Source organism: Oryzias latipes, chromosome 18 (genome assembly GCF_053564925.1).
Source record: "Oryzias latipes strain Hd-rR chromosome 18, Olatipes_Hd-rR_3.1".
NCBI lineage: Eukaryota > Metazoa > Chordata > Actinopteri > Beloniformes > Adrianichthyidae > Oryzias > Oryzias latipes.
In genome coordinates this window covers 448783-476624 of record NC_136254.1, presented here as the reverse complement: position 1 = coordinate 476624, position 27842 = coordinate 448783, and the positions used below count along the sequence as shown (strand labels likewise).

The following is a 27842-nucleotide window of genomic DNA, read 5'->3' as shown; positions in this document are numbered from 1 at the left end:
ATACGGTGGTCACATGGGAAGACCAAGTCCTGATAAATCCCACGTCCTCATGTCGTGTGTCAGCAGCAGGCATCTGGCCGTCATGGCCTCCACCCTACAGCGTAGGGTGCAGCCAAGCTGTGGTGCAGCCAAGCTGTGGTGTAGTCTGGCTCATTTGCCGTGGACCCGGAGAAGCCGGATGCTCTGCCAAAAGCTCCGTTCCCAGGCCTGGCTTCCAGAACGGCTCCTTCACAAATGGGATTCAACAGGAACCGGGTCTCGCTGTGTGCTAATATTTAGTCCCTTTCTGAAGAGGCGCCACACTCTTTTGGTTTGTGGTTGACAGTAGGATTAAGTTATGAAGTCAGGATGCTCATCAACTAGTAAACCCGTGTTCCAAGGCTAAACCCAGACGCTAGTTCTGAGCTAATGACAATCATGCCGACGACACGGTAACACCAGACTTTCCTATAAAAGCTTTCTAAGCTCACATTTTGGTGACGGTTCAAAGAGCTCAGACCTCAGCTTGGAAGAAGGAAATGGTTTACAGTCCCTTGCAAAAGTATTTGCCCCCTTGAATGCTTTTCCCTTTTAAATCCCTAATGATCTATGAAATGTCTATTTCTCTGGACAAAACTCTTAAAGGGTCTAAATCCTCCTGTTCTTAAGCTTTTTAGAGTAAACTATATCCCTATATCGATGAAACAAAAACATCTATAGAGAAAAAGAACTGCCTGCATCGGTATTCACCTCCTTCAAGTCTCTGTGGATACGTATCACTCAGTCTACATCTGCAATCTGGCTCTGTTCTCAATGAAAACTGATCCAGTTAGGTTGTGCAGATATCGGGTATGACCATCCTGTTCCACATCTAACCCTAAGTTCTCTATGGGATTTAGGTCTGGGCCGTGGCTCTGCTACTCCAGATCATTCAGTATCTTTAAACCGGTTTACAGCAACATTAAACCCATTCACAGCAATGTTAAACCGGTTCACAGCAACAGTAAACCGGTTCGTAGCAACGTTAAACTGATTTACAGCAACGTTAAACCCATTCACAGCAACATTAAACTGGTTCATAGCAACAGTAAACCGGTTCATAGCAACGTTAAACTGATTCACAGCAACGTTAAACCGATTCACAGCAACATTAAACTGATTCATAGCAACGTTAAACCGATTTATAGCAACGTTAATCCGGTTCACAGCAACATTAAACTGGTTCACAGCAACATTAAACTGATTTACAGCAACGTTAAACTGGTTTACAGCAACGTTAAACCGATTTATAGCAACGTTAATCCGGTTCACAGCAACATTAAACTGGTTCACAGCAACATTAAACTGATTTACAGCAACGTTAAACTGGTTTACAGCAACGTTAAACCGATTTATAGCAACGTTAATCCGGTTCACAGCAACATTAAACTGGTTCACAGCAACATTAAACTGATTTACAGCAACGTTAAACTGGTTTACAGCAACGTTAAACTGGTTTACAGCAACGTTAAACCGATTTATAGCAACGTTAATCCGGTTCACAGCAACATTAAACTGGTTCACAGCAACATTAAACTGATTTACAGCAACGTTAAACTGATTTACAGCAACGTTAAACTGGTTTACAGCAACGTTAAACCGATTTATAGCAACGTTAATCCGGTTCACAGCAACATTAAACTGGTTCACAGCAACATTAAACTGGTTCACAGCAACATTAAACTGATTTACAGCAACGTTAAACTGGTTTACAGCAACGTTAATACTTGCAATCCTTAACATAAAATACTGTGCAATTTGAAAAATACTTCTGTGCAATACTCATCAGGAACCACACCATAACAGACTGATATTTTACTGACATTATTATTGATATATATTATTTATGTCTGAATGTAAACGGCTGGCCCGGGACCAGAGAGCCTAATTTCGTTTTATCATGATAAAATGACAATAAAGTTTTCCTGATTCCTGATTCCTAAAACCGGTTCACAGCTGCTGGGGGGGCCGCTCTCCTGGTTGGGCTGGAGCCGCGCTCTCTGTCCCCCCATGCCTCCCTGCTCTCTGGCTTTACTCACGGTGGTCCCACTGGTCCTGGCCTGGGAGGCGTATGTGGTTGCCCGGGGGGGGCGGTTGTTCTCAATCTGTTGCCGTGCGGCGTTGGGGGGTTTTTCTTCCTGCCACTAATGCCACGGCGGGGGTCTTGGTGTGGGGGTGGCCTCTCTCACTCCTTCTTTTTACATTCCATCATCAATTTTAGAGGAACATAAACACTCACCTGAGCACAGGTGTTAGCTCACCTTTGCACTAATAGTTGGCGTGACTGAAGGAAATATTTCACTCTGATTGGTTTGAATGCATAAGTATGCGTGTGTGAACAGTATCTGTATTGTTTACATGTTGACATGTGGACATTTTTTTGGAGCCAACAAGTATGTTTGTGGGATTTAGGTGTGTGTGTGGACAGGCCCCGCCCCTTCTAGATTTATATTACCTTTGAACCTTACCGTAATGATAAACATTCAGCAACTTGTTGCTCTATGCTGCTTCATGGTCTTATCCCCTCCTATTATCACCCTCCTAACCCCCCCCTCTCTCTAATATCCCTCTCTCTTCTTCCCTTCTTTCCTTTTCCGTCCGGTCCAACACCAAAGATTTTCAAACATGATTGAAATTAATACATTTTCGCCTCACTTACAAAAGGGGTTTATTCAGTCATACCTCTGGTTTGTCTGAAGATTAATAACCCCTCTTGTTAAAATAAAATATGTCCAACACAAGAGGCCTTCAGCTCTCATCTGTTTGCCCAGCTGTTGGACAGGACAAGTAAAAAGAAAAGAAAAAACAGTTGACAGCGACGTTAAACCAGAAATGACTTAACTTGAGGCTCTGTGTGCAGAATAAAATTATAATAATGTGCCAAAGTTGGAATCGGTAAAGCTGCTTTCAGCCTACATGTCTGGATTACATTATAACTCCTGAAATCCAGCCAAGTAACAAATTGAATCCAGCAAAGAGAAGAGATTTCACCATCCAGTGTTAAGACGAGCTGCAGTACAGACAGCGAGCGTACAGCAGCCTAAAGACAAGAATTTAGGAGGAAAAGTATCACGTCCTCGTAAAGAAGGGCCTAAAACACGCTGATTGGAACCATCTGGAGAAGAAACGAGTCTGAAAATAGCTGGAAGGGGCATTTGCAAGAACGGGGTTGTCTCAGTACCTTTACTTCCAACCAAAGGAAAAGGATGGGCATGAGGCGGATCCTCACAGAGGGCAGAGACTCCAGTACTGGACTGAGGAATGCAGCAAAATCATTACATCTTCATGAGACAAAGTTCTGGTGGAGGAGAAAAGAGGATTATTTCTTATGCAGCAGATGAAATCTGGATGTGTACTTGTTGCTAAGCATCCCAGATTTTCTCTTCCATTTCTACTCATTATGTCTTTTAGATGAATAGGGGATAGTTCTTTAGAGTCCAGACCCAGAATCTAAAGAACTCACTGAGTCTCCATTGTAAGAAAAAGAGCACTGCAAATGTCCTGAGCTTCACATCCCAACAAATGCTTTAGTGGAGCCAATTTCAAATCAGGCTTGAAACAAACCAGAAATGTGTTTTCATTGTGTTTGTGCATCTCATTCAATAACCGTCACCCTGAACATTAAAGAATTGTTGTGCAGATCAAAGCAAGTGAGGCCTATGCAACACGTTTAAAGGTGGAAGAGGACATTCTTGCTGGTGGGGGTCTTCAGACCTCAGCACTCCCTGGTGTCCCTCATGTGTGTTGTCCAGAAGCCAGTTGTCCATATCGTCACTCAGCCTCTCTGGTGTCTGTTTTCTCCCTCTTCTGATGTCACCGTCCCAAAGGTCGCAGACAGGCAGGCAGCCATCTGAGCAATGCAGCGCCGCGTGTCTGCGCTGCACGCACGCCTCCACGCTCAGCTCTAGGGGGGGTTTACAGCGACAACATGCTTTTTCCAGAGAACTGCCCCGGTTTTGCTGCATTCCTTCCTTCTGGAAGTACCCTGAGGTGAGTCGCCATCACAAGCTGAGTGTGCTCATCTCACTGTGGAAGGCGTCACCAGCTACATCTTAAATACCTTTTTGGGGGGGTCATCCTCATACACCTCCCAAATATATAGCATGCCTTCAACATCCAGGATTCCAGGATCCCTGCAGCTTTTAGGAGTGCACCTACTGCAGGGTCAGCAGGGGTGGAAGGTTGACCTTAGGCTCTACCGATGTCCTATGCCATGAGCATACACATCTATAGGCCACTGCACCTCTGTCAGAACGACACAGAGGCAGAATTTGGGAAGCCTTCCCATGTCCACAGTAATTACTGGGGTAAGGGGCAGCATGGGGCTGTTAATCAAAACCACTAATGACAGGTGTGGGTGGGTTTAAGGAGACCTGCAGCATTTCTCAAGGAGTTTGCAAAAACATCAAGCCTTGCGTTTGGTTCCTTTCATTTCCTCATAAAGAAGTGGACTGTCAGTATAAATGTGTAGCTTGAACAGAACCAATGGGGTTATAGATGCCATGATCTCCATTGAAAACATCTTTTGTGTAAAAATGTTGTGACCGGTGAGAGCTTCCAAGAATAACGGCCTGAAACTGTTATGGTCGCCCCCTACTGGGGTTTTTTGGTTTTTCATTCCAGGTTGACTGTGGCCTCCATGATTGGTCACAGCTGCCTGCAATGATCTCACTTAGCTTCATTATTTAAGGAAGCTCCTCCCTGTGTTTGTTGCTGAAGCGTCTTCTTCTTGGTGATGATTAAAAACACTTGAACTCAAGCAGTCTGGTGGAGTCTTCCTGCTGCTGGCTGAACAGAGACTTCTGATTCCTGCCTGAACATCTACCTCAGCACAATCACAGTCCAGGTCGGCTCGTGAAAAAGATTCTGAACGGGATGCAGAAACCCAGACGGTACCTGTGTGCAGAAAAGGATGAGCTTACTAACCCAGCAACCAGTCCAGCTGATGGAGGGAACACGGAAGGCAGCAGAGGAAGGAGCAAAGCAATGCCAGGACCGGACATGAATGGGTTTTGTAGGCTGGTGTTTTCAAGCCACAGAGAAGCAGCATGACTCTTGAATAGAAGCTCCTCTGTGAAAAGATTTGGGTCAGCTGTTTGCTGCATGCAGGCTGCTGTCTCACAATGCAATTGTCTTGTTTTGATGAGCGTGGTATTTGATGTCTCATCATCTTCACTATGGACACATCCAAAAGCCAGGAATGATCAGATGCTAAATCTGAGAATGTTGTTTCAGGATGTATTCAGACTGGACACGTTTGCTTTGTTTCAGTTCAATGATACGGTGTTGGCTTACCATCAGTGCAGTTTTATTTTAGGTCTATAACAAGTTTTTCTACAAGAGTTGCTGAATATTGTCCAGCATTTTACTCAACCAGTTCCTGAAAGAATGACTTGGCCAACATGGGTCCAGGTTTCAAGCCCCACCGAGCCATGTTGAGCCATGGTCCCACCTGTCCCTAAGGGGATTGTCTGGATCACACAGCCTTTGGGTTGAGTTCTGGGAAGAGTCTGCTTTCCTTAAAGGATATATGTGTCTTCAGATGTTTCCTGTCCCAGTGGATTCACCCTGGTCTGCCCCCTTATGCCTCTTCCCTGTCCCCTTCACACTTCCTGTCCCTGGAGAGGCTTATCAGGATTTCCTCTTCCTGTTCTTGAGGGGTAAGTAATGATCCCCTCTCCCCTCCTTGGCTGCAAGGACTTTTAGAACTTTTTACAGACATCACTAATGGGAAGTGTTGCCCAAAGACACTTTTCTCCAAAACAGAATCAGCTGATTTCTGTTGAGTAAGCACGTCACCCCTGTCCAGTGTTGCATACCAGTACAAGGCTGTTTTCCTGTGGAATTCTGCACCACTCTGACTGATACACACACTTGGATGAGCGGCGATAGTCCGGTTGCTACAACTTCAAGACGACATCACCCGGATGAATGAGAACCTTCACCAACGTACTGCTGGAGTTATGCTAATTGTGTACGCGGCTGAAGAGTTACGGTAGTGAAAAGAAAGCTAAAGCTCCCGTGTGAAAGGTTTACGCACAATTGGCTTAAAACTCAGAACAAACCATGACATCTAAGCTCAGACCACATCAATACAGAGCATTGCTGCCTGCGTCCAGGTTGACGTGATGCAAGATGCCTGCGTTCAGAGCACGTGGCGGCGAGTGTGCGTTGCTGAGTCACCTCTTTGTCCTTCCCAACAACCGAAACAGTCTCACTGTGACAGCAGGGTGCATGAATCAGAGCCAGCTTTCACAAACAAAAGGAGACTTAACGTTGGTGAAAACTAGACAATAACCAGGAAATAGTCTTTTCACGACCAACTAGGTGAAGGTCAACAATGGAAAATGCATCAACTGAAACCCTCATTGGAGATTCACTTTGTTTGCTGTCAAAGGAAATCCAGAAATATACAAAGTACAAAAATCTCTTAATTATCAAGCTAAAAAGCACAAAATGTTTCTGAAAGACTTCTGTAGGAAACAAGGCAAAAACAAGAATCTACATGCTAATGTTGATGAGGGGGTGTCATGGACAAAGCCCTGCCACAGCAGCTTACATGACCATAACACATGGTTGTGATGGCGTCTGTGGACCTGGCCCACATCACCGCCACGCTGCCGTAATCGCTGAGCTCCCAGCGTTTAAGTAAACACTGCTGATGCCAGGATGTTGCAGGCAGGCCGGATATCAGTTTGCAGCCTCCAGCTCTCCCCACAGGCTGGTTGTCATTCACAGATTCTCCACTGAGATTGCATAAGAACTCCTAAATTATTCAGCTAAACATTTTATAGAAAAGCAGTTAAATATTTCTTTGTTGCAAACACTGAGATGAATTAGAGGAGCTCACTCCAAACAGGTTGTACTGGGCAAAAGAAAGGAAAACAACTGAATAGCTGTCAAAATTCCTTCTTACCTTTCTCCTCTGGCATTGTCGCTATGGCTTTAGTGACAACACAGATTAGACTGGTGTCCTTCACTGATAAAAATGTAGAGACCAATTCCCAAAGTTGTCAGCGTGTACTGCCAGACTCGTGACCCATCGTCTGCACGCTGTGGACAGACTGAGGGTCCGTCCGTTACTATCTGTGGAATGAGCTCAGGTCATGGGTGTCTCTCCCACCTCTCTGCAACTATCTGGTAAAAATAGAAGCCTGTAGAGTTGGAGGAGGGTGACACCTCCCAGCAATGTGTCACCGGGTGTGTCCCAGTCCTCGCCATGCTGTGTCCGGACCGGAGCGCGCCCCGCTTTGAAGCCGCTCGCTGGAGTCAAAATGCTGATTTCTGATGGAATTGACTATCAGAATGAATCCAAGATCAACCCAAACAGCTCTGATCCGGATATTTCTCCGGATCACACTGGAACGCTGTGATGGAACTGTAATTTTTAATACTGTTAAACTTCTGACAGCATGAATAAAGGCAAATTGAAGGCGTGTCTTTTGTTGAGCGATAAAGCTATTCTCTCTTGGATTGGCAGGTTAGGTCTGCACCAGTATGTTTCCTGGAATAAAAAATGCCACATTTGGAAAGTAAGACGGTACATCTGAGAGCTCCTGCAAAGACCAAACATGTGGACCCTTCTCTGTTTGGAAACAAGGCTCTCCGAGGCGGACAAGAGTTCAGAATGCGACATAGACAGCCCGGACAACAGCAGAAGCAAAAAGGACCAGCGGAGGGAAGACAGCAGGCCAAAGCCTGATCTCAGAAGTGTGAAGGACAAAAACATTGGAACAATGTCTAGTCAGTACAGTGAGAAGGTCTCCTTAAGCTAGCCAGAGGTTGGGACATGTCCAGAGGACTGACTGAAGGATGCTGAGTCTAGAGCTGCCAGAGGTCTAGAGCAAGACCAGAGAAGGAAGACATGAAGGTAGCTGCTGGTAGAGGATGCAGGAGACAGACAGAAGAAGCTGATTGGCTGTGGAGACCCTGAAGGGAAACGCCCAAAAGAAGAGTAGAAGAAGAAGATGAGGTCTAGCTCGAAGGACCATAAATGTGGGTGAGGTTTTGGGTTTTAACGCTGTTCGTGATTGACAACACTCTCAACCTGGGATTGCGGGTCAAAGTCTATAACGTAGCACTGAATGTGAAATAACTGTTTATTTATTATGACATTTTACTTAAAAACTTCTTAACGATTTTTATATTGGTTTATATTCTTTTCATGTTTACTGTATCTTTTTTGACTGAGTTCCATCGGAAATTTTGTTGTAGAAATACAATGACAATCAAATCTTTGAATCTTTACTTGGAGGTCTGGATGATGGTGGATGGCTTTAGTAACTGTAATCCACACGTTACATCCATTGGTTTGAAGCACACATGCAGGTATATCTTTGTGCACGCCCACATGCACGCCACGTGCGCTCGTTATCGGGGTAATAAGCGCTAATAAAGCTGTGTATTACTAAATAAACAGTGTGGCTCACAGAAAATCGCACTAACAGAAACTTATTTAGGTCATCAACGCACACAAAACATCCACAGGATGACTTTCAGTTTCACTAGCAATGCAGCACACACACACACACACACACACACACACACACATACACACACAAACACACACACACATGGAGCACAGCAGGGAGGCAGACTGCCGTGCAGCAACGCCATGACATCATCACTCCTGTAATGAGCAGGCGTCTCCCTCTAAACAGAACTTAAACTAAAAGAAAACTTATTTCTAAGTCAGCTTCAGATCAGCTGAGTCTGGTTTATGTTTCTAAAACCCACCAATCACAGCAGACAACACACATGTGATGTCATCAACATGGATCAGTCCATCATTCCAATCCAATGTGTGGACTAGGGCTGCACGATATGAGGAAAACTTGCGATATGCGATATTAGTGATCAATATTGCGATAACGATAAATTTGCGGTAAATAAACAAATAGAAAAATAAACAAAAACATCATTCCCATTTCATTGCAACAGTTTAAAAATTATGCTCCTAATGACCCTCATCGACATGGGGGACAAACGTCAGGGTGGCCACCCCTGGTCCTCAAGAGCCTCAACCCTGTCTGTTTTCCAGTTCTCCCTAGACTGCTCGATAATGACAACCAAAATCAGGTGTGTTCAGTCAATCAGGATGTGAAATCACTTGAGTCAGCCAATCAACAGCAAGCTGGTTAAGGAGAGCTGGAAAACAGGCAGGGTTGAGGCTCTTCAGGACCAGGGTTAACATAACAGGCCTCCATCTGATTGGTCAACAATGGGAAGGCGTCCATCTGATTGGTCAAAGCATAAAGGGATTTATTTGATTCGTTAAATGCTTCAAGCTGCTAGAAGATTGTTTTAACACATTTTGGGTTTGCGATTTATTGCGATATTCGCCGTCTTTTGCGATATGCATATTGCAGAGCTGGATATTGCGATAACGATAAATTTGCGGTATATTGTGCAGCCCTAGTGTGGACAGACTGAATAAAGTCATGTGACCATCCAGTGTCTAGAATGTTCTAAGAATGTTCCCTTTGGATTCTCTGGATGTGGAAAAACAACAGTGGTGAACTTTAGGAAACTAACATGTGAATGGATTTGACATTCATTCTAGTTTACTTGTTGGTTTGGACACAGATTTCATTAACTTGATGATCTGGAAGAAATCCAAGAATCTGGAAAACTGTTCAGTAGCAGGAATTTCTGTCTGGAAGTTTGGATGAAGAGGATCTGGATCCACTTTAGGACAGAGGATCTGGATCCACTTTAGGACAGAGGATCAGATCCAGTCGGATCATTTAAGATGAAACAAAATTGACTATGAATTGTATTATCAACCACTAATTCTAATAGTTGTGTAATTGTTACCATCATCATCAAAGAATAAAGGCTTTATTTAGACCTCTAGACCAGTTTAAATAGGAATTTCTGTCTGAGTCTGTTTTCAGACTGGGAAACCTGTTGGGTCTGTATTCAGACTGCCGTCAAGCCGACTTTCCTGTTCCAGAATGAATTTAGAGATATCTCTCATTGGTCAGGAATTACGAGGGCGGGGCAAAGCCACTAGAAGCTATGTAAACATGAAAGTCAGTTTTAGTTCAGTCAAACTTTGTTTCTCTGACTGATTCTGAACGTCTGCATCAACGTCTGGTTGAACACTTTCTCCTTTGGTGGAGTCGTGCTGCAGGGCGGTTACCGAGGAGACGACGGCTAAGAAGGAGCTCTGATAAATGTTTATGACGTACAGATGGTTGGAAAACAGTGAGAAGGGATGTGGATCACATATGAGGCTGAATTCATTTCAGTGAGTGTCTGTGTCTCATGGCTGTGGTGTCATGTCATTGTTTTAGGAACTACAAGGTAGCTTCAGGATGATGTCACAGCGGCGGAGGGCGCGTGCCGCGTAACGAGACGCAGAAAAGCGTGGAAGAAGCTTTTCAGTGATGTTAAAATAAACGCTCTAACAAATAAACAGCTGGACTCTTCTTCTGTCTGGTAAAACCACAATCGTTGCTCCACATTTGTCTGCGACTCGTCTGTTGCTTCTTTCCTGCTCTGTTTACGTGACGACCGACTCCGGTGGTCCTGGACCAGAGTCCGTTTGGCCGTATTCAGACTGAAAATATGTTCCGATTATCGGGTAAACAACCTCATTTGTCTCAAATGTGTCCAGTCTGAATACATCCTGAGTCACTCTGGTTAAAGTTTTGTCTAAAGATGTTCTGGATCAATTTTAAGTCAAGGAATTGGATCCAGTCGGATCGTTCAAATTGAACCAAAATCAACAGTGAATCGAATCGGCAAATTGTAATTCAAATTTTTAATTCAATTGCAATTGAATAGTTGTCGAAATGAATGGTTAAACCCCCTAATTAAAGCCCTTAAGTTGCTGTGTGCTCCTTCTTTTGAAGGCTTCATTAGCTCGTCCTCTTACTGCCACCCTTTCATCTAAGACACACTTGGGACATCTCAAAGCAAGAAGTAGGACCAAAGCTTACAACTGAAAACCAGTGACATCACCAAAGTTTGCCAAAAAATACCACCAGGGCTGAAAGAAAGTTCTTTAACAATCCCAAAGTGTAAATGTTTTTATTATCAGGAATATTGGGAGAAACCCCTTAATAGCAGCTATCAGGCAGAAAGGGACTCCCACAGGAGCTGCAGCTTCTTTATGTCAACAAGAAGAACTGGAAATAGTAAAGTATACACAGCTGATCAGAAGTTAGCAACCGGATAACAATAAGCTAGGTTAAGAAAGCAAAAAGTTACGTAAAGCAAAGCAGAGATGGAATTATTATTTTTTTTTTTTTATGCACCTTGGGGGGGGGCTACTTGGCAGTGGCCCTCCACCTATGGTTGCCGTATGGAGTGGGCCCCCCCTCTTTCGGTTTTATTTGCACCTTAGACATGTAGGGTCCTTGGTAGGGGGGGTGCTTGGACATCACTGCAAGCAAGCAGCGGATGTCCTCCTGGCACCCTACCCGCCAATTTTAACCGCATCTTAGACATTTAGGGCCCCTTGGTGGGGAGGGTGAGGGGACATCACTGTGAGTAATCAGGAGATGTCCCCTTAGTGCCCTACTCGCCAATTTTAACTGCACCCCCCTTAGTACACACACCCCTCCCCCTTCAATATATACATTCCAACATAAACACACACACATGCACACACACACCCTCTCAAACACACATACACGCACACACATTTTGCAAGGAAGGTGGGACCTGGGTCCATCTGTCCCCTACCCCTTCCCTGGTGGGGGGTGCGGGCCCCTTGGCGATGGCGGCCGTGTCCCTTGGGTGCCGGCTCCCTGGGCCCGGCGGTGCTCTCTCCGCACGGTGGGGGGGTTCATATTACACCTGAGCCGGGGGTGTTCGTGTCCCTGAGGGGTGGGTCCTGGTCTTTGCCCCTGAGCGCTGGGCCCCGCCAAACTTCCAACATGGCCGAGCCTGGTCGGGCCATATTTATAACACCCCTTGTGGGCCGCCCTTTTTTCCCCGGGGTTCCCCCCTCCTGGGCGGGGGCGGCAGGCCCCTGCCTTGCTCCTCCCTGGACCAACCGTGGGCCGGGTGGGTGACTGCCTGGAGTGCGGAGCGGGTCTCCCTTGGGGGGTCCTGGCTCGTACCTGGGGTTGGGGCGGGGGGATGCCCGGAACTCCTGGGTGGTGGTGGGGTGCTCGTCTGGGGCTGTGGGCGTCCTTCTCCGGTGGGGCCCTGCGTTGGGCTCTTCCGGCGCGGCGGGGGGGCTGCTTTCCTGGCTGGGCTGGGGCGGCGCTCTCTTTCCCTCCGCGCCTCCCTGCTCTCTTGCTCTGGGGGCCTCGCGGCGGTCCTGCTGGCCCTGGCCTGGGTGGCGGTCTTGGTCGCCCGGGGGGCAGTTGTTCCCTGCCTGTTCCCGTGTGGCGTTGGGGGGATTCCGGCTGCTGCTGCGGCGGGGGTCCGGGTGTGGGGGTGGCTGGGCGCTCCTCCTCCTTATTTTCACATTCCACCATCCATTTTAGAAGAACATAAACACCCACCTGAGCACAGGTGTTAGCTCACCTTTGCACTAATAGTTTGCATGATTGAATGAATGAAAGATTTCACACTAGTTGTTTTAAAGGCATAGGTATGCGTGTGTGAACACTATCTGTTTTGTGTACATGTTGACATGTGAACATTTTTTGCAGCTAGCAGGTGTGTTGATAATATTTGAGTGTGTGTGAATAGGCCCCGCCCTTTTTGTACTACATTTGAACTGTACCGAAACGATAAACAACCAGTAAACCTGTCTGCTCTATGCTGCTTCATGGTCTTACCCCCCCCCCCTCTCACTATCACCCCCCCCCCCCCCCCCCCCGACATCCCTCCCTCTTCTTCCGTTCTTTCCTTTTCCGTCCGGTCCAACACCAAAGATTTTCAATCATGGTTGAAATTAATAAAGTTTGGCCTCAATTACAAAAGGGGTTTATTCAGACATACCTTTGGTTTGTCTGAAGATTAATAACCCCTCTTGTTAAAGTAAAATATGTCCAACACAAGAGGCCCTCAGCTCTCATCTGCCTGCCCAGCTGTTGGACAGGACAAGTAAAAAAAAAAAAAAGAGATGGAATTATTTGAGTGCTCTTCCTCCCATTCACACCTTCTATTGAACGTCTTTAGTCAATATTGAATGGTTTCACAATATTGAAAGAGTTCATATTTGTATTCATGATTAAGAGTAACAATTAAATTATGTACTAGTGTACGTAAACTTGTATTTTCCAATCAATTTAATGACTAATTATCCAGTGTCTGATAAATCTTTAGATATACATTTCTGTTGTTTGTCTAGTTTTGTATTATTTCTGCTTCGCTTTTGATAATTCCCAAATCCATTTACACTTTGAAACAGATATAAAATAAGCAACAACAATGTAAGAAGTTATTCTAGACTGGGTTTTATCTGGGTTTCTTAGCTCCTTTTCTGGGTTTTTGCAGTAATACGTACTTCAGAACTCATAAACACACAGAACCCTGCATTCTAACCAAAGAACCACAAATCAAGCAAAACACCCGGAAAACGACCCCTCTGTTGGGGCAAACGTACACGGATAGTTTCTAGGTCCTGGGGCAGATTGGGCTGGTGAGGGCAGAGGATTACACCGTCCAAAAACACGGTGCACCAAGCTCTTGGTTCTGACATCAGTACGGTAAGAATCCCAGCAGGCAGTGGTCCAACACTTCTTTGGGTTTTTCTGCTTCTAGGTGGGCCGACGTGCTGACCAGGTATGTTTGACGGCATGAACTTTTAAAGACAACAGCATGATCAGCAGGAGTTTCAGGTTTCACAAAGACACGGCGGTACACGCCCTTCCCTTTAGTGCATTTCTTTTCATGTGCGCTGAACTGCAGCAGTGATTCTAGATGGTTCTTTTTCTTCATCTCTGCAGATGACAGGATGTTTATTCTGACCAGCTTTAGGCCAACTTTACATTTAGCTTTAATAAAAACTAACATGTTCTACATCAGACTATCCACACTAAAAAGACATCATATTACTAGGATAACATGCAACTTTATTGATTTAGTCAAAAAAGTCACTTCAGTTCAATGGCTAAATTAGCTTACGTTTGTTAAACGATAAGAAATGAGGAGTGAATGTTTTTAAAACCAAAAGGAAAGAGTAGATGCTTTACTTTGGAAGGAAAAGGGCTTATGTGATGCAAAATCCACTTTTTGCCAAATACTTCCTGACACTACCTGTATGTTATCCAGGCTGGGGACCGGCACAGGGAGACCCAGACTTGAGCCCCTTTCAGGCAGTAGTGTGAAGGGTCCGGCCTAAGGACCCACACTGGATGAAGCTCAACACACCCCTGGGAATCAAACCCCGGTTTTCCATGTACCAGTCCTACACGCAGCAGACCAGCCGCTAAACAAGTAAACCTTCAAACTAGAACCAGGGTTAAACCATCCAATACAACAGGGTTAAACCATCTAATGAACCAGGGTTAAACCATCTAATGAACCAGGGTTAAACCATTTAATGAACCAGGGCTAAACCATCTAATGATCAGGGTTAAACCATCCAATACAACAGGGTTAAACCATCTAATGAACCAGGGTTAAACCATTTAATGAACCAGGGCTAAACCATCTAATGAACCAGGGTTAAACCATTTAATGAACCAGGGCTAAACCATTTAATGAACCAGGGCTAAACCATTTAATGAACCAGGGCTAAACCATCTACTGACACAGGGTTAAACCATCTAATGAACCAGGGTTAAACCATCAAATACAACAGGGTTAAACCATCTAATGAACCAGGGCTAAACCATTTAATGAACCAGGGCTAAACCATCTACTGAAACAGGGTTAAACCATCTAATGAACCAGGGCTAAACGATTTAATGAACCAGGGCTAAACCATTTAATGAACCAGGGCTAAACCATCTAATGAAACAGGGTTAAACCATCTAATGACCCAGGGTTAAATCATCTAATGAACCAGGGTTAAACCATCCAATACAACAGGGCTAAACCATCTAATGAACCAGGGTTAAACCATCTAATGAACCAGGGTTAAATCATCTAATGAACCAGGGTTAAACCATCCAATACAACAGGGCTAAACCATCTAATGAACCAGGGTTAAACCATCTAATGAACCAGGGTTAAACCATCTAATGAACCAGGGTTAAACCATCCAATACAACAGGGCTAAACCATCTAATGAACCAGGGTTAAACCATCTAATGAACCAGGGTTAAACCATCCAATACAACAGGGCTAAACCATCTAATGAACCAGGGTTAAACCATCTAATGAACCAGGGTTAAACCATCTAATGAACCAGGGTTAAACCATCTAATGAACCAGGGTTAAACCATCCAATACAACAGGGTTAAACCATCTAATGAACCAGGGTTAAACCATCTAATGAACCAGGGTTAAATCATCTAATGAACCAGGGTTAAACCATCCAATACAACAGGGCTAAACCATCTAATGAACCAGGGTTAAACCATCTAATGAACCAGGGTTAAATCATCTAATGAACCAGGGCTAAACCATCCAATACAACAGGGCTAAACCATCTAATGAAGCAGGGTTAAACCATCAAATGCAAACAAGCAGGAGCAGGGTCGTTGACCCCCGTCCTAAACCAAGGAGCGACCCGTAAACCAAAGCTAACCGTTAACCTGATAGTCGGGTCCACTTATCAGATCCTACCTGGCGGAAAGAACCATGTGTGTCAGTTTAGGTGGTTATGAATCCACCACAGCTCGGGTTCCCTATGGGGTCCCACAAGGGTCGGTTTTGGGACCTCTTCTGTTTTCTTTATATCTGTTACCTTTAGGGTCCATTCTAAGAAAACACGGCATTTCCTTTCATTTATACGCTGACGACAGTCAGATCTATCTGCCGCTAAAAAAGGATAATCTCTCTGTGACGCGGCTCCTGTCATGTCTCCATGACATTAAGGACTGGTTGGCCCTAAGTTTCTTGAGTTTGAATGAAAAGAAAACAGAAGTTGTAATTTTTGGACCGAATGATTTTAGTGGACCGTCCCCGATTGATCTGGGCTCTCTGACTGGTTTCTTAAAATCAACTGTTTCTAACTTGGGTGTTAAATTGGAGAGTAATTTTAGGATGGACCAACAGATAAGCTCTGTAGTGAAGTTAAGCTTTTTAAGCCTTCGCCAACTTGCTAAGGTAAAACCTTTTTTAACACCTGCACACTTTGAAACAGTAATCCATGCTTTCATCACGTCCCGGCTGGATTACTGCAACTCTCTTTATCTTGGACTCAGCCAGTCGTCTCTCTTGCGTCTCCAACGTGTTCAAAATGCAGCTGCTCGTCTTATGGTTGGAGCACGCAAAAGAGACCACATCACACCGATCCTAGCATCGCTTCACTGGCTGCCTGTGCATTTTAGAATTCATTTTAAGATTCTTCTGCTTGTTTTTAAATCTTTACACGGTCTTGCCCCGCTGTACCTCTCTGAGCTTCTCACTCCCTATTCGCCGGCACGGTGCCTCAGATCAGCTGATCAGATGCTTCTAGAGGTACCGAGGTCCAGACGGAAGCTCAGAGGGGACAGAGCTTTTGCTGTAGCCGCTCCAAAGCTGTGGAATACTTTGCCGCTGGCCATTAGAGAAGCCCCTTCACTGTCCATTTTTAAAACCCGTTTAAAAACCCATTTTTATGCTCTGGCTTTTAACCCAATATGAAGACCACTGTTTTTCTAACTGTTTACTGTTTTCTATAGTTTTATCTCCCTCTGTGTTTTCCCCCCCTTAACATGTTTTAATGTTTTTTACTGTTGTGTTCAGCACTTTGTCTCAACTACTGTTGTATGAAAGTGCTATATAAATAAAGTTGAGTTGAGAGTTGAGAGAGCCAAGGCTTTGATCTGGAACGGAACGGATGCAGACAGACCAGCTGTGTGACGTCTGCGCAGACGGTGTGAATCACACTGAGCTGCTTGGTTCAGCTTAACGTCACGTCTGCTGAGGATTGATGGGTTCAGGTTCAGATCTGGAGAAAGGAGGAGACAGAAATCCCTGTGGGCAACAAACTTCCAGGAGGCAGAAGTGCTCACAGGATGACAGAACATTTACAAACTCAGGATTAGGGTAGGAACCGGAAAAGAACTGAGCCTGGGATTCTGACATTAACCATAACTGAAGCGGATCAGGTTATCTTCTAAAACGTGTTGAGCTGTGAGTAAATCAGATCTAAAGGAAAGTTTAGAGCAGCCTTTGGTCTGACAGGGAAGACAGCTTCCTCTTCAGCTTCTTCACAGGTCTGGATGACATGACGGGCATGGATGTCACTCACCAATGATCTCTGGAGACGCCCCAACAACCTTTACTTTCTCCTCTGCCTCGTACAGAGGCAGAGGAGAAAGAAGGGTCCAGTGAAAGTGAAAGTGAAAGTGAAAAAAAACAGCTTCCCGTAAAACAGACACAAAGTGCCAATAGTGAATGGATCTGGACAAAAGGCTCATTATCAGGCATGTGACAAGTTCAAGTAATAGTTTTCATAGATGTCCCAGTGAAGGGTCCAGTGAAAACGCTCTTTTTAACGATTTTTCTCATGATGGAGGACGTATACAAAACAATTCAGATTAACCTGCATTTCTGAGTATTTCATTGATATTTGGGAGTCAGGGGCAGATGACTTGTACCTTTTCAAAAAGATCATAGGTTCTACATAAAAACGACAGCTAGCGCATCAAAGCCTCTAGGCTCCGCCCCTTTCTGACGAACAGATCTATGAACGTCTTTGTTTTCCTCGTCTGAGATGGAATCTGGATCAGAACCGGACGGATGGATGGATCTGATGCTGCTGCTGTTTTTGTTGCTCCGCTAATGTTAGCTTAATGTTGTGAGGGGCTGTAAGCTAGCGGGAGAAAGTAGAAAAGGGATGATGGGAAATAATAACAATTATACCATGGTCCGGTTGAATACTCGATTCTGATTGGCTGCTGGGTATGTATTAAACCTGATGACCGCACAGTGAACAAAGAAGTTCGGTCAGCTAGCTTAAATGTTCTCTATCACTGCGCCGGCTTCTTTAAAACAACCTTTTGCTTCATCATCTAGACAAAAACAAGCGGTTAGAGGAGAACTTTCTCTCTGAAATGATGCTTTATTCAAGCCATCGGTACGATCAGCATAGATATATCGCCGAAACTTGACTGCAGCGGTGGTACTGGGCGACGCGGACTATATGTTACGTGATGCGGCGCAATATATAGTCTGCTTTTTGTGAGAAAAGCGATCCAAATCGGAAAAAAAACAAGAATTAAGGACTAAAACCTGGGTAATATGTATTGCTTTTGTAAGTGACCATGGTAAAAGCGGGTTAATGGCCTTCGAAGTGTGCAGTTGTTACTTTTTAACGCACTTCGTGGAACAGTCCGACTTCAGGCTTCCACGGCCTGCGTTAAAATGTAATAACCGCACACTTCGTCTGCCATTAACCCTTAGTTATCTTAAGTCCTAAATAATGACACGGGGTTCTAGATCTTGACTAAAAACAAACTTAAAAGAGCACCGGGAACGCTTTGACAGCAGATCAGAGGATGATGGGCGCAGAAGGAAATAAAGGACCAGTAACCAAACCGGTAACCTCAGGAAGTCATGTGTGCCGCAGTCACAGCCGCCCAGTGGACAGATCTGTACGCAGCAGCTGGAGGATACAGCTGGTGGGCCTGAAGAGGACGGATGTGCCCCCTTCCTACCACCCTCCATGAGACCAGAACCAGAACAGGTGGCCTCCATGAGACCAGAACCAAAACAGGTGGCCTCCATGGGACCAGAACGGAAACAGATGGGCTCCATGGGACATGGGCCAGAACAGGTGGCTTCCTTGAGACCAGAACCAGAACAGATGGCCTCCATGGGACCAGAACCAGAACAGGTGGCCTCCATGAGACCAGAACCAGAACAGGTGGCCTCCATGGGACCAGAACCAGAACAGGTGGTCTCCATGAGACCAGAAACAGAACAGGTGGGTTCCATGGGACCAGAACCAGAACAGGTGGTCTCCATGAGACCAGAACCAGAACAGATGGCCTCCATGGGACCAGAACCAGAACAGGTGGCCTCCATGGGACCAGAACCGGAACAGGTGGCCTCCATGGGACCAGAACAAGAAGGGTTGGATTCCATGGGACCAGAACCAGAACAGATGGCCTCCATAAGACACAAACCAGAGCAGGTGGCCACCATGGGACCAGAACCAGAACAAATGGCCTCCATGGGACCAGAACCGGAACAGATGGCCTCCATCAGACCAGAACCAGAACAGGTGGCCACAATAAGACCAGAACCAGAAAAGGTGGCCACAATAAGACCAGAACCAGAACAGGTGGCCTCCATGGGACCAGAACCAGAACAGGTGGTCTCCATGAGACCAGAACCAGAACAGATGGCCTCCATGGGACCAGAACCAGAACAGATGGCCTCCATGAGACCAGAACCAGAACAGGTGGCCTCCATGAGACCAGAACCAGAACAGGTGGCCTCCATGGGACCAAAACGGGAACAGATGGGCTCCATGGGACATGGGCCAGAACAGGTGGCCTTCTGTGTATTCTTTGACCTGTCTGTTGCTCCCAAACCACCACCTGGCCCTGCAGTTGTCCAAAGGAGACAAATAAATGAGAGCACTAGGGCACAGTTTGTAGAAATGATAAACCCTGAAAACGTCTCTGGTGCCAATGTTGATGAAATGCTGAATTCTGTTACTTCTAGCATCTTGAATGTTCTGGATGCCATTGCCCCTATGAAAGTTCAATTGAGAAAACATAGACAGAAAGCTCCCTGGAGGAATGATGATCTAGTCAGGGCACAGAAACAACAGTGCCGCAGAGCCGAGCGAAAGTGGCGCAAGTCAAAACTCCAGGTTCATTATGGAATATATAAGGCGGAGTTGTACGCTTATAACCAGATCTTATGCAGAACAAGGGAAAGGTACTTCTCTGAAATCATTGGAAGTTGCAGCAGCAACTCTCGTATCCTGTTCACAACAGTTAACAGATTAACTAACCCTCCAACCCAGCTACCAATAGAATTGGTTTGTACACCTAAATGTAATGAGTTTGCTGTATTTTTCAATGACAAGGTTCAGGGCATTAAAAAAGCCATCAACTCCACAACACATATAACTATCGAACGGCCACCTACTCACTCTAAGCTGACTCACTTTGTACCTGTCACTGACCAAACTGTCCAAGAGACCATCACCCGTCTGAGCTCGTCTACATGCTGCCTTGATGTGTTACCCACTAGATTTCTAAAGTCTGTCTTGAACAGTGTGTTGCCATCAATTACTCAAATAGTTAACATGTCTCTTCAATCTGGAATATTTCCAGAGGCCTTAAAAACTGCAGTCATTAAACCCCTCCTGAAAAAGAGCAGTCTTGATCCCACTGTACTGAATAATTACAGACCTATCTCTAATCTGCCATTTTTAGGAAAAGTCCTTGAAAAAGTTGTCTACCAACAGCTCACTGACTTTCTCTTATTAAACAATTCGTTTGATGTTTTCCAGTCAGGTTTTAGACCCCATCATAGCACAGAAACTGCTCTTATCAAGGTAACCAATGACATCCGCCTGAACACTGATGATGGAAAAGTCTCTGTCTTAATCCTGCTAGACCTGAGCGCTGCCTTTGATACTGTTGATCATGGGATCCTTTTGCACAGACTCCAAGACTGGGTTGGCATCTCTGGATCTGCCCTAAGTTGGCTCAAGTCTTATCTAGAAGACAGGAAATATTTTGTTGAAATTGGGAGTTGTGTCTCAGACTACATGGGCTTGAATTGTGGTGTGCCCCAGGGATCGATCCTGGGACCCCTTCTGTTCAACCTCTACATGCTGCCACTAGGGCAGTTAATACGCAGTAATAACATATCTTATCACAACTATGCAGATGATACTCAGATCTATGTGTCACTGACAACAGGTGAATATGGGCCGGTGGATTCTCTCAACCACTGCCTCCAACAGATCAGCGCGTGGATGCAGGACAACTTTCTCCAGCTAAACTCAAACAAGACCGAAGTTATTGTTTTTGGCCCACAGAAACAAAGAGAAAGTGTCAGCAGCTACCTTCATTCTCTGTCTCTTAAACCCTCAAATCAAGTCAGAAATCTAGGGGTAATCATGGACTCTGACCTGAACTTTAACAGCCATATCAAGTCAGTAACATCAGCTGCATTTTATCACCTGAAAAACATTGCCAAAATCAAAAACATAATCTCAAAGCGAGACCTGGAGATACTTATCCATGCATTTGTCTCCAGTAGGTTAGACTACTGTAACGGCCTGCTCACCGGCCTCTCCAAACGAGCTGTAAAACAGCTTCAGTACATCCAGAATGCTGCTGCTGGAGTCCTGACCAGAACCAGGAAGTATGATCACATTAGTCCTGTGCTCAGGTCTCTGCACTGGCTCCCTGTACCTCAAAGAATAGACTTCAAAGCAGCTCTGCTTGTGTACAAGTCTCTCCATGGCCGAGCACCAAAGTACATCTCTGACATGTTAGTGCCATATGAACCATCTCGTACTCTGAGGACCTCAGGGACCGGCCTCCTGTTGATTCTCAGAGTCAGAACTAAACAAGGGGAATCAGCGTTTCAATATTCTGCAGCTAAAATCTGGAACAGCCTCCCTGAAGGCGTAAGACAGGCCTCTTCTGTGTTCATGTTCAAATCTAGACTTAAAACATTTCTGTTTAGCCGTGTATATGACTGAAAGGTCCTATCTGCACCTTTCTTTCCTTCCTTTCTTTTTAAATCTTTTTTTTGTTTTTCCTTTTCTTTTAAAGTAAATTTTATGTTGATTATTTCTATGATGTATTGTGATTTTAATGCATTTTTCTGTTTTGTGAAGCACCTTGAATTACTTTGTGTACGAATTGTGCTATACAAAAAAACTTGCCTTGCCTCCATGGGACCAGAACCAGAACAGGTGGTCTCCATGAGAACACAAACAGAACAGGTGGGTTCCATGGGACCAGAACCAGAACAGGTGGTCTCCATGAGACCAGAACCAGAACAGATGGCCTCCATGGGACCAGAACCAGAACAGGTGGCCTCCATGAGACCAGAACCAGAACAGGTGGCCTCCATGGGACCAGAACCGCAACAGATGACCTCCATGGGACCAGAACAAGAAGGGTTGGATTCCATGGGACCAGAACCAGAACAGATGGCCTCCATAAGACACAAACCAGAGCAGGTGGCCACCATGGGACCAGAACCAGAACAGATGGCCTCCATGGGACCAGAACAAGAAGGGTTGGATTCCATGGGACCAGAACCAGAACAGATGGCCTCCATAAGACACAAACCAGAGCAGGTGGCCACCATGGGACCAGAACCGGAACAGATGACCTCCATGGGACCAGAACAAGAAGGGTTGGATTCCATGGGACCAGAACCAGAACAGATGGCCTCCATAAGACACAAACCAGAGCAGGTGGCCACCATGGGACCAGAACCAGAACAGATGGCCTCCATGGGACCAGAACCGGAACAGATGGCCTCCATCAGACCAGAACCAGAACAGGTGGCCACAATAAGACCAGAACCAGAACAGGTGGCCTCCATGGGACCAGAACCAGAACAGGTGGCCTCCTTGAGACCAGAACCAGAACAGGTGGCCTCCTTTAGACCATAAGCCATGAACCAGAACAGGTGGCCTTCATGGGACCAGAACCAGAACAGGTGGCCACCATGGGACCAGAACCAGAACAGGTGGCCACCATGGGACCAGAACCAGAACAGATGGCCTCCATGGGACCAGAACCGGAACAGATGGCCTCCATCAGACCAGAACCAGAACAGGTGGCCACAATAAGACCAGAACCAGAACAGGTGGCCACAATAAGACCAGAACCAGAACAGGTGGCCTCCATGGGACCAGAACCAGAACAGGTGGCCACCATGGGACCAGAACTAGAACAGGTGGCCACCATGGGACCAGAACCAGAACAGGTGGCCTCCTTGAGACCAGAACCAGAACAGGTGGCCTCCTTTAGACATCGACCAGAACAGGTGGCCTCCATAAGACCATAAGCCATGAACCAGAACAGGTGGCCTTCATGGGACCAGAACCAGAACAGGTGGCCTCCATGAGACCATAACCAGAACAGGTGGCCTCCATGGGACCAGAACCGGAACAGATGGGCTCCATGGGACATGGGCCAGAACAGGTGGCCTCCTTGAGACCAGAACCAGAACAGATGGCCTCCATGGGACCAGAACCAGAACAGGTGGCCTCCATGAGACCAGAACCAGAACAGGTGGCCTCCATGGGACCAGAACCAGAACAGGTGGTCTCCATGAGACCAGAAACAGAACAGGTGGGTTCCATGAGACCAGAACCAGAACAGATGGCCTCCATGGGACCAGAACCAGAACAGGTGGCCTCCATGGGACCAGAACCGGAACAGGTGGCCTCCATGGGACCAGAACAAGAAGGGTTGGATTCCATGGGACCAGAACCAGAACAGATGGCCTCCATAAGACACAAACCAGAGCAGGTGGCCACCATGGGACCAGAACCAGAACAGATGGCCTCCATGGGACCAGAACCGGAACAGGTGGCCTCCATGAGACCAGAACCGGAACAGGTGGCCTCCATGAGACCAGAACCAGAACAGGTGGCCTCCATGGGACCAGAACGGGAACAGATGGGCTCCATGGGACATGGGCCAGAACAGGTGGCCTTCATGGGACCAGAACCAGAGCAGATGGCCTCCATGGGACCAGAACCAGAACAGGTGGTCTCCATGAGAACAGAAACAGAACAGGTGGGTTCCATGGGACCAGAACCAGAACAGGTGGTCTCCATGAGACCAGAACCAGAACAGATGGCCTCCATGGGACCAGAACCAGAACAGGTGGCCTCCATGAGACCAGAACCAGAACAGGTGGCCTCCATGGGACCAGAACCGGAACAGATGACCTCCATGGGACCAGAACAAGAAGGGTTGGATTCCATGGGACCAGAACCAGAACAGATGGCCTCCATAAGACACAAACCAGAGCAGGTGGCCACCATGGGACCAGAACCAGAACAGATGGCCTCCATGGGACCAGAACCGGAACAGATGGCCTCCATCAGACCAGAACCAGAACAGGTGGCCACAATAAGACCAGAACCAGAACAGGTGGCCACAATAAGACCAGAACCAGAACAGGTGGCCTCCATGGGACCAGAACAAGAACAGGTGGCCTCCTTGAGACCAGAACCAGAACAGGTGGCCCCCTTTAGACATCGACCAGAACAGGTGGCCTCCATGAGACCATAAGCCATGAACCAGAACAGGTGGCCTTCATGGGACCAGAACCAGAACAGGTGGCCTCCATGGGACCAGAACCAGAACAGGTGGCCACCATGGGACCAGAAGCAGAACAGATGGCCTCCATGGGACCAGAACCGGAACAGATGGCCTCCATCAGACCAGAACCAGAACAGGTGGCCACAATAAGACCAGAACCAGAACAGGTGGCCACAATAAGACCAGAACCAGAACAGGTGGCCTCCTTGAGACCAGAACCAGAACAGGTGGCCTCCATAAGCCATGAACCAGAACAGATGGCCTTCATGTACGTTCAGCATCAGCAGCAAGGAACCTCCATCCAGAACGCTGCATTGATTTAGTGCTTCTATGACAAATCTACAAAGTCTGCAAATGTTGACCAAAAGAACATTTTTTTATAGTTGGAGCCAAAGGAGTTTTGTTTCGTCACTAATGGATTCACCAGAACCACATCTGTCCAGATGCAGCTGTTTGAACCTGAAACCTGAAGACCACCTCAGCAGCAGAAACACCTGGACAAGAGCCTGCAGGTCCACATCATGAGGAGACGGTCACGTGACCGCCTCTCTGGGTCCCGGCTGTGCGTCACGATGCGGCATCTTTACGTCCCCGCCGGACGCTGCACCACAGCCGAGCTGCCGCGGGGATGCCCGTTGGGAACGCAGAGAGGCCCGACGCTCCGGCGGAAGGTCTTACCGGTGCTGCTCATGGTACCGGGCGGATGATGCTCTGCAGACGGAGGCTCCAGCGCGCAGGCGCATCCGCAGAACCCCGCAGGAAGGATGCGGGGACGTCCTCCCGGGGCCGGCGGGTGAAGGGCAGGACAGGGCGGGCTTCCCCGGGCTGCTGAGGCCGCAGAAGCGCGGCGGAGAGGCGAACACCGCGTCCTGCGGGGCTGCAGTGCGGAGCGGGAGCTGGATGTGGGCGCGGCGGAGGAGCGGAACAGGGATGGCAGCTTCCGCTTTGGCCCTTCAAAATAAAGTCACCTGAGCTCAGAGCCACGGTAGAGAGAAGGAATAGTCCAGTGTTACCTTTGCAGGGTCAAAACGGGGTCTTCTCATCCAAACGGATGACAACCAACAGTTCAGAAGCTCAAATAGCGTTTAGCTGATCAGGAAGGATCTGCTGCCAGCTACAGGCTGGACGTTTGTGAAGCAGCGATGGAGAGGAAGACTATGGACTCCTGAGCATCCTCTTCATCAGGGCTGGACGGACAGAGGCTGAGGCCTGCAGGAGATCCCATCTTTGGATTCCAGCCAGAGATCTGCTGCTTCTGCTCAGATTGGTGCTGTTTAGATTTGTTTACAGTGCCATTATTTGCCATTATTTGGTCATGTTAACATTCAGATCAGTCTGATTTTTGTTATTCACGGGTTTTTTCTGCAGGCTGGGATCAACAAAAGGAGCACAGACCAAACAGCTGATCTGACTTTTTTTTCTTCTAACATTTCTTTAAATGTTCCTGTTGTTGGTTTGTCTGGTCTGAAGCTCGTTTCAGTTATGATTCGTCTGGAATAATTGTGATTCCTGGTAATATAAATGTGTTTTTTAGCTGAACATTTTTGCAGATTGTATAAACTAACACACACTAAAACACACTTACACACGCGAACCCCGCACCGGGACAACAGCAGCCAACAGCGCCCCCTACAGATCAACAGAACTTTTAATTTGAAGGAAATGACACGAATGCGTGTGCGTGTTTTGTCAAGCTTCCCGCCGTCAGATCGCATGCAGGAGGAAGTGGGAGTTGTAGTTCAGTCTACCAAAGCCGGAGGCCGAATGAACCCCAGACGACCTGCTTCTGGGAGATTTCATGATAAACTTTAGTTGGTTCAGAATATTTCCCCAAAACCTCCAGTTAGTGGACTACAACCTGAAGACTATTTTGTTCAAATTCAAACAGTTCAAAAATGAAATGCTGTCCGCTGATCACAACAAATCCTACTAAGAAACAATTTGTAAAATGAACATCTGGAAAGGTCAAATCTGAGACGATGGTCTTTCTGCTAAATATACAAAGATATTTATCATATTTGATATCTGAATAAAGGGATTTTCTACAAGCAGTGAGGAGCGGTGTTTACCCTCCTGTTATGTTCATTTGTGAGGAACAGAGGTGATGTTCCTGGGTCAATTTGACCCGGTGCATGTTTTATTAATTAAAACAATGTCCGAAACACAGAAATCCTAACAAGCAGTGTGAATATTTCATCACTAACTCCATTACCAATTATTCTTTCAAAAACTTAGTGAAATGGTGTTCCTTACCTCTAACAGGAAGTGGTTCAATTATCAGATTATTCACTCGTTTTTCTTAAAAATATACATGTTCAAGCTTTTTTTTATTTTTCACTACTGAATTACTTTTGAAAGACTGACATATAAAATACAATAGTTTTACATAACATTGAAACATAATCTTGAAATTTTGTTTTACATACATGCACTGTGAATCAGAAAAAAACTAAATCACAACACAACAGACAAGCAGTTGCAATATGAAGGTGTGTGTGTGTCTGTACATATACACAGCACAAGAGTGACCATCACACTGTGCTTTGTGAAAATTCATTTTGCACATTTCGCACAGGTCATGCTTGTCTTGACATGGATCCTGTCTCCGGCTCGTCTCGCGCCCCCGGCCGTCCACCCAACTCCATCTGGATGAAGCTCGTCTGCTGGACTTTAAATATGTAGTTGTAGTGTAACACACAAGCGGCTTTACCAACATCGCAGAGCCAACCCAAGTGGACCTGAGTCTGCAGTGCATCTCCACCTGAAGGCCACAAACCACTCTTTCGAGGACAGTGAAGTCCGAATTCTAGCCAGAGAGAAAGGATGGTTTGAGCGAGGAGTGAAAGAAGCCATCTTTGTCAAGAAGGATAAACCTTCTCTTAATAAGAATGGTGGTCTCAGATTTATTCTTCCATCCATCTACGGCAGTGTCTTGAAACCTAAACAAACCAAACCAGTTCTACCTGAGTCGTTAACCGCTGAAAGAGAGGACCAATGTGGAGAGCGAGTCACTGGCTCTCCAACCCCCAGCTGAGGACAAAGGACTATTAACGACCCGAAACCATGTAGGCTAAGTGGACAATACCTCCAGTTTCAGGTCTGACTCCTCCCCCATGGACGCATATATATACCAGCTCTTAGACCAGCTAATTCAGAATTGACAAAGCCTCTTGGATAGGAGGCGAAACGTCTTCTAACTTTAAAACCAAGTCCAGATGACATCCCCTAAACCTACTACAATGGAACCAACCTGGATGGATGAGAGTCTTCATAGACATGTAGTAGTGTAAGATAAATTCTTTCCTCTTTGTGAGTTATGGTAAATTGCCTGTCCGTCCTGGGGGAGGATCCCTCTTTCATGTGGGCACCCCTGAGGTTATGCCGATTGTTGATCCGATCGTTGGTCATGTAAACAGTTCATTCTGATCGTGTGTCACTACTGCTCTGGTTTACGTCATGCATAGACGGTGTTTCACTGAGAGAAAGCTTTGGAGCTCATGCGGGACAGACCAGCTGCTCTGCGGACGCCCCGTGAAAAGTGACGCTCCG

The 27842-nt window shown here is 46.3% G+C and overlaps 1 protein-coding gene and 1 long non-coding RNA gene across 29 annotated transcripts in view; one reads left to right on the top strand and one right to left on the bottom strand.

Annotated features, from left to right (window-relative positions):
- Positions 1–25239, bottom strand: part of ablim2 (actin binding LIM protein family, member 2) — a 64005-nt gene extending 38766 nt beyond the window's left edge. For 18 of the 28 annotated variants that reach the window (XM_078936483.1, XM_078936489.1, XM_078936490.1 and 15 more), the window contains exon 1: positions 6935–7157. In XM_078936483.1, the coding sequence (XP_078792609.1) occupies positions 6935–6950 (16 nt within the window). In that variant the 5' untranslated portion in view covers positions 6951–7157. Of the gene's footprint in view, positions 1–6934; positions 7158–24971 lie in introns of those variants that run through there. The other 10 variants (XM_078936484.1, XM_078936495.1, XM_078936503.1 and 7 more) reach the window with 1 other exon arrangement.
- Positions 7228–8840, top strand: LOC144987264 (uncharacterized). The gene is made up of 2 exons (XR_013651140.1): positions 7228–7398; positions 7499–8840. It is a non-coding gene; the product is annotated as an uncharacterized LOC144987264 (long non-coding RNA).
- Positions 25240–27842: the final 2603 nt, after the last annotated feature.